This window comes from Mandrillus leucophaeus, unplaced genomic scaffold (assembly GCF_000951045.1).
Source record: "Mandrillus leucophaeus isolate KB7577 unplaced genomic scaffold, Mleu.le_1.0 Scaffold204, whole genome shotgun sequence".
NCBI lineage: Eukaryota > Metazoa > Chordata > Mammalia > Primates > Cercopithecidae > Mandrillus > Mandrillus leucophaeus.
This window is the reverse complement of record NW_012102077.1, coordinates 767789-774916: the sequence shown is the minus strand read 5'-3', so window position 1 is coordinate 774916 and position 7128 is coordinate 767789. Positions and strand designations below refer to the sequence as shown.

Here is a 7128-nt window from a genome sequence, read left to right as displayed (position 1 = left end):
GGCCTATATGGTTAGTTTAAAATGCTGTGTTAAAAGCTATGAAGCAGAAGCCCAGTATACTCCAAAAGGCCAGAATAGAACAGTCTGAGAGCCAGGAAGGGCTTCCTTGAGGAAGTACTGTTTGAACTATAATCTCAAGACTGAGCTTCAAAGACATGAACAGGAGAAGCAGGGAGGCACCAGCAGGCTGGGAGTGCTCATGGGCGTGGCCCTGGGTGAGAGGTGGTGGCAGAGTGAGGAGGGCTGGGGAGAGGAGGGGAGGGAGGAGTGAGACCTGGATGGGGAGGAGGACAGAGGTAAGTCCATGCGAGGCCATTCACGCCACACAGAGGATTTGGACTTTGGTTCTGGGAGAAGTGGGAACCTACTGAATAGTTTAATTAAAATCAGAGGCCAAGCGCAGTGGTTCACTCCTGTAATCCCACCATTTTGGGAGGCCGAGGTGGGCAGATCACCTGAGGTCAGGAGTTGGAGACCAGCCTGGCCAACATGGTGAAACCCCATCTCAACTAAAAATACAAAATTAGCTGGGCATGCTGGCGCATGCCTGTAATCCCAGATACTGAGGGTGAGACAGGAGAATCGCTTGAGCCCAGGTGGTGGAGGTTGCAGTGAGCCGAGATCACACCACTGCACTCCAGTCTGGGCAACAGAGCGAGATTTTGCCTTAAAAAAAAAATCAACTGCAGTGTGGAAAACAGAGTGGAGAAAGAAAAGGTGGACATAGGGGAGATGGATGAGAAGGTATTCACGTAAGACCAGGGCAGAGACAATGCTAGCTTGATCCCTTTTTTGTAGTGAGGATGGAGAGAAACAGTAAGATTTGAAAGTGATTTAATGAAAAAAGTACAAAGGATTGGGAGGAGAAGGGAGATGAGCTTGACTTCCAGCCACAGGCCTGTCCCCTGGATGAAGGTAGTCCCGTCACCACAGCAGAGGAGAAGGAAGAACCAGTCCAGGGAGGATGGCGCTGAGTCCAGGGATGGCACACAGAGGATGGAGGGCCCCGAAGCATCTCAGTGCATGCTCGAGGTGGACGGCAGACACGTGGATCTGGTGCTTCCAGATCTGGCCACTTCCACCCGCTTGGGAGTTCCCAGTGTACACATGTGAAGCAGGCCCAGGGAGAGAAGAAAGAGTGGGAAAGAAGGGTGACTGGGGGAGCACCAGCATTTCAGAGTTGATAGATTGCTAAGAGCTGACCAAGAAGAGCGAGAAAGCTGAAGGGGAGGTGGCGGAAGCTGGAAAAAATGGAGCCAGGCAGAGGCCGTTCCATGCAGGGGAGGCGGAATCCAGTGGGACGGGGACAGATTTTAACGGCATGGGGGTCCCAGAGTACCTTGGCAACAGCCATTTCGGTGGAAGTCAAGGGAAAAGGCCAGACGGGAGTGGGCAAAGGAGTGTGTGGGAGGAAAGGAAGTGGAGATGGGACATGGAGAGCTCTTTCATTCAGGGACTTGGTTCTAGTGGGGAAGAGCGGTGGGCTCAGCACAGCACGCGGGGAGGTGAAGCAGGGCCGTGAGAGGGATTTGGTAGCAGGGCGTGAGGGGCATGGCCTGCTGAATAAGCACCATGGCTGAGAACACGAGGCATGACAGAGCCAAATTTTTAACTTCAGAGAGCAGCTCACTCTTGGGGCTACTGATCCCCCGACAGGGCTACCTGAGAAGCTCCACTGCAGGGGACGGACCCTGCCCACACACACCACTTGCCCCTGGTCAAGGTGAGAGTTCTCCAAGAGACTAAAGTCACCTGTGAGGGACTACAGTGCCTAAAGAGAACCGACTTCCCCTCCTCCCTTGCAAAGCTGGCAAGGGGGTGCTTCACTCCAGAAAGGTGAGGGAGGGGCCTCAGAGAACTGCTTGTCAAGGAAGGTGGGGGGTGCTGTGGCGTTCTGCAACAGAACTGCTCCTAGCCTGCCCCTATGCCATCAGCCCGGGGCAAAAGAGCCCTGGACAAGATGGCAGGGTGGGGGACTTCCAGAAGGAAAGAGGGCCCAGACTGTGTCTCCACAGTATGTTCTGGTGGCCACCTGCTCCGGAGTCAGGTGATCAGATGGACACAGAGACGTCAGGACTCCAGGCTCTCTCAGTCGTGCTGCACCTAACAGCAAAGAAGTTCATACAAGCAGAGGCAGCCTCCAGCTGAGGGTCCAGGAGGAGGCGAGGCTGCATGGGACAGGGCCTAGGACACTACAGGGGCTTGTGACAGGCGAGTCCCTATCACCTGTGACAAAGCACTGGAGTCACTATCTGGTCCCATCAGGCTCACAGACAGCAAGCCAGGTCCGCATTTATTACCAGGGGTAGCCAGCTCCTGGGCTCTGACCTCTGTCTCTTACTTCCCCTAACCTGGTGTCCCAGCAGGGAGGGGAGGGGAGGGGAGCAGAGGGGACTGTGGCCTCTGGTTCAGAGCTGCTGGACTCAGCATGGAGCCTGCATGTGGAAGGAAGAGCAGAAAGCAGGCTTGGATCAATTGTCGGGACTGAAGATTTTAAACAAATGGCCTTAGAAGCCAGAACGAGGCTGTCTTACTCACCCAGCAAGCCTCCTGGATGTCAAAGGGAAACTTGACATGACTAACAGATCTCCCTACCCTCAGGAAAAGGGGGATTTAACACAGTGGAATGGCTGGCAGTTACCAGGGAAAAACGTATTTCATGTATAAACGCCCTGAAATGAAACTCCTCACTAAAATGGCCACATTAAAAGAAGTCGTTCCAATTTTAACTGGGAGACTGATCATGTTTCAGATCTGTCAAGAGGAAGGGAGTAAGGCCAGTTGGAAGAGGATGAGGTGGGAATTTGAGGACTCCAAGTGTTCCGTGCACATTGGGGAAAGCAGAAGAAAGACGGAACAAAACGCAGAGGATGCCAGGTAGGGTGGACAAGAGATGGGGGATTCGTGGCCAAGCCCTCTACCCACCCATGGGAGTGTCCCAACAGCTCTTAACTCTGGGTACAGGTACGAGGAGAAGGTTAGCTGTGTTCATCCAGGATGGTTCTTTCCTGGACAGGAGAGGGGAGTACAGAGATGAGGGCGTGCAGGGCGTGGGTAGCGAGTAGAGATGTGCTGGGAGCCAGGATCTAAGCCTCGTGGGTGGGGAGGGCAGAAAGCCCTGGGGAACAGGGGGTGCAGGTGAGGATTGTGGTTGAGGGAGTCATTAAACACAGAATCCTGGGAAAGTACAAGCCTGTGTCACTGGAGCTGGGGTCAGCCCCGGTGATTGCTGTCACAGCGGTTGTGGTTGACATGTTCACATTGTGATGAGGGTGGGAATATCCGAGGTGGAGCAGATGAGGGGTCCATGAACCTGACCAGTGGGTTCCAAGTCGATATCAAAGTCACCCTAAAAATGGAGTGACAAGCAGGGCCATGAACGAAGTGCCAAAAGGTTCGATGCACTCAGGGGAGTGACAGGAAAGGAAATGAGAATGCTGGTGGAGCCCCCAAAGAGCAGAGGTTCCCAACAGAAGGGCAGAGAATGAGGGTTGGGGGGTGGGAATGGGTACAAGAAGGATGCCAGCCTTGAGGTGGGAGCGAATGGTGTCCTTAGGAGAGAGCAGATTCGGGTTAAGACCAAGAGGCTGGGAGGATGCTCTAAAGGAGTTTGGGGACTTAGAAGACCTGCTCATCAAACAGAGAGGCAGCACCAGAGTGAATGATGGAAGGATTTGGCTGGAAGGGGGAAGAGGGGTTTTCGGTCAGAGTCATAGCAAGGAAGAAGAACATCCTAGAAGCGGTGGGGCAGAAGGGAAGCCTTTAAGAACAGCGTAAGTGGGCCGAGCATGGTGGCTCACACCTGGAATCTCGGCACTCTGGGAAGCTGAGATTGAAGGATTGTTTAAGCTCAGGAGTTCGAGACCAGTCCAGGCAAGGCAGGAAGACCTCTTCTGTATGAGAGGGCGTGGTGGCGCATGCCTGTGGTTCCAGCTACTCAGGAGGCTAAGGAGGGAGGATCGCTTGAGCCCAGGGCTTTAACGCTGCAGTGAGAAAATGGTTGTGCCACGGCATTCCAACCTGGGCAGCAAAAAGGGACACTGTTTCAGGAAAAAAGGAAAAGAAAAAAAAAACCCAACAGCAATGAAACAAAAGGCACTCATGGTGCTTCCTTATTCCATCTGCAGGCAGGGAACAGCAGTACCTGAAACTGACCAGCAGAGTGACTAGAATCTAGACAGGGGTGGCCGGGCTTACCTGCCACGTAGAGCAGCTGGTACTTGATGGAGATCTGAGATCTGCCCCCGGCCTCCGCCCTGCAGTAAACCACGCCCTGGTGCTCGGAATGAGGTTGCAGATACACAAAGCCCCGCTTCATGTCATAAACAATGTCCGTTCCATTGGCTGGGATCTCCTTGGCTGGGAATTCCCTGTGGAGCGTGACTTTGGCCGACAGCACAGTCACCCGACAAGGAACCACAGCCTGTCTGTCCGGGTTCAAGTAGACAACATCGAAGTAGCTGGGAGACGGCACAAAGAGTTCTCCTTTCTCTGCAAAGGGAAGACACAGGCTTATTCACTCCGGAGAAGCAAAGTAAAAGCATCCTTAAGGATTCTGGCAACATCCTCCAAATACTGAATCCTTAGGAGTAGCAAAAGCTGGGGTTTCTTTTTTTATTTTAATGCTTTTCATTTTTTAGAAGAATGATTTTCCTTCCCGTCTCCTTAAAGAAAACAGAAAAGGTATCAGTTCAAGCCCAAATGAGGCCCACGGATCACAGCCATGAAGCAGCAAGGAACAAGATTTAAGTTAAGATTTAATAAATAAACCTTTAACATGTTAAGGTTTAACAAGCCCAGCCTTACTTCTTATACTTTAATACATACTTTGAAGTAAGTGACGACACTACTTGCTTTAAAAATATATTTGCAATCTGGCCAGGCGTGGTGGCTCATGCCTGTAATCCTAGCACTTTGGGAGGCTGAGGCGGGTGGATCGCCTGAGCTCAGGAGTTCGAGACCAGCCTGGGCAACGTGGTGAAACCCCATCTCTACTAGAAATACAAAAAAAAAAAAAATTAGCTGAGTGTGGTGGCATGCGCCTGTAGTCCCAGCTACATGGGAGGCTGAGGCATGAGAATTGCCTGAACCCAGGAGGTGGCAGAGGTTGCAGTTAGCCGAGATCATGCTACTGTACTCCAGCCTGGGCAACAAAGTAAGATTGTGTCTCAAAAAAAAAAAAAAAAAAAAAAAATTGCAATCAGTAGCTTTCATCAAGAAAAAAATGTGTTAAAGTTCATTTTAATAATTATAGATTACATATGTCCCCTGCAAATGTATTTATATCCACTCATGTAGATGACACACATATTTCTTAAAGAAGACTAAGCACATTGGATTTTAGATTTCCAGAAAAAATCAAGTTAATAAGCTGTAAACTACATCCAAATTATAGCAAACTCAGTATTTAGGAAAGCACTTATTAATGTGATTTTATGATTGTAAGTTTTAAACCCTTAGCAATTGTAAAACCTTGAAGCCATCTGCTGCTTGTGTGTGGAGAAATCAACCCCACAGCCATGGTCAGTAACTGCCAGCCAGGAAGCATTTCCCAGCACATCAGAGCTCCCCACACAGCCCAGAGGACCTGGTGCCTGCCAAAGTTAGTGGAGGGGAATGTTGTCGCTTGAAGGAGGAACCCATCAGTCTCAGGTCTGCTCTCGGCTTGGCCAGCACCTGGCTGGGAATCTTCAGCCAGTCTCTTACATCCCCTCATTTCCTCTGAAATTACTCTGCCTGGTTCTTTAAGCTCAGATGATGGCATTTTTATCTTACCGAAATGGGAGAAATGAGGACTGACTCTGTCCTTAGGACAGGCAAGAAACTCTGGACTGGGCTTTTGGGGGTAATTTTTGTTGGTGCTGGTGGCTTTTCTTTTTTGGAATGGTATATTAAATCCTTTGTTTTTCTGGATCATTCTGTGAGGGAATATTATAGTAATTGCAAAGGGAAATATTTGGAGCTAGTGATACCCTAATACGTATTACATCCTTTCTTGTGTTTTCCCCACAATGTTCCTGAAATAAATAATTTTTCTTGCCTTTCTCCGCAGCTTGCCTTCTTTGTGTCAGAGTTAGATGGTGTTTTAGGTTGGGGGCAGAATTCCTGGACACATCACCGAATGGTTCATGAGCCAAGAGTTCTTGGGCTATAAGTACCAAGTTCACTAACATGGAGATCCTTCCTCTTGGCTCTAAGACGAGGGAAGAGCATACCATGGCTCAGAGAGTCTCCGTGTTTTACATGGGTTTCCATCAGGCTGGGAGATCCGTTCTACTTTATGAGAAATTGGCTTTCAGGCTTAGGTAAGGAGCACCTCTGTCAAAGTTGTGCCCAACGTTCATGTGTTCACACAGTCCATCTAGATGGCCTTGGAGGCATTACTTAATTTCCTCATGCTTCAGTGTCCACATTTGTCAAGAGAAGAATCTGGAGTGGATAATATTAAAGATGTTTTCTTAGCCGTAACACTTTAGGATTGCATGATTGCAAGATTTAGAGGCAACTTTTGTTTTAAGAGTGTGTAGAATAATCTGAATCAATAAGCAAAGTCGTTAGTTGAATAAGTGAACCATGTGAATTTAAGAACATAAAAATATCATCCTTTTTTTTTTTTTTTTTTTTTTTGAGACAGGGTCTCACTCTGTTGCCCAGGCTGGAGTGCAGTGGCACGATCATGACTTACTGCAGTTTCAACATCCAGGGCTCAAGTGATCCTCCCACCTCAGCCTCTTGAGTAGCTGGGACTACAGGCACGTGCCACCAAGCCTAATTTTTTATTGTTTGGTTTTTGTAGAGTCAGGGTCTCACTATGTTGCCCAGGCTGGTCTCAAATTGCTGGACTCAAGCAATCCTCCTGCCTTGGCCTCCCAAAGTGCTGAGATTACAGGGGTGAGCCAATGTGCCCAGCCTTACTTCTTATACTATAACACATACTTTGAAGTAAGTGAGCACACCAGTTACTTTAAAAAATATATTTGCAATTTGTAGCTTCCATCAACAACCAAAAATGTTGAAGTTAATTTTAATAATTGTAGATTACATGTCCCCTGCAAATGTATTTATGTTCACTAATCTAGATGACAAATGTATTACTTAAAGAAAACTAAGCACATGGGACTTTACATT

The 7128-nt window shown here is 49.0% G+C and overlaps 1 protein-coding gene across 1 annotated transcript in view; it reads right to left on the bottom strand.

Annotated features, from left to right (window-relative positions):
- The window catches only part of PDGFRL (platelet-derived growth factor receptor-like), a 96536-nt gene that overhangs the window by 23041 nt on the left and 66367 nt on the right, over nucleotides 1-7128 (bottom strand). Inside the window, exon 7 of the mRNA XM_011979634.1 lies at nucleotides 4198-4491. Coding sequence (XP_011835024.1) covers nucleotides 4198-4491 — 294 coding nt within the window. The remainder of the gene's footprint in view (nucleotides 1-4197; nucleotides 4492-7128) is intronic.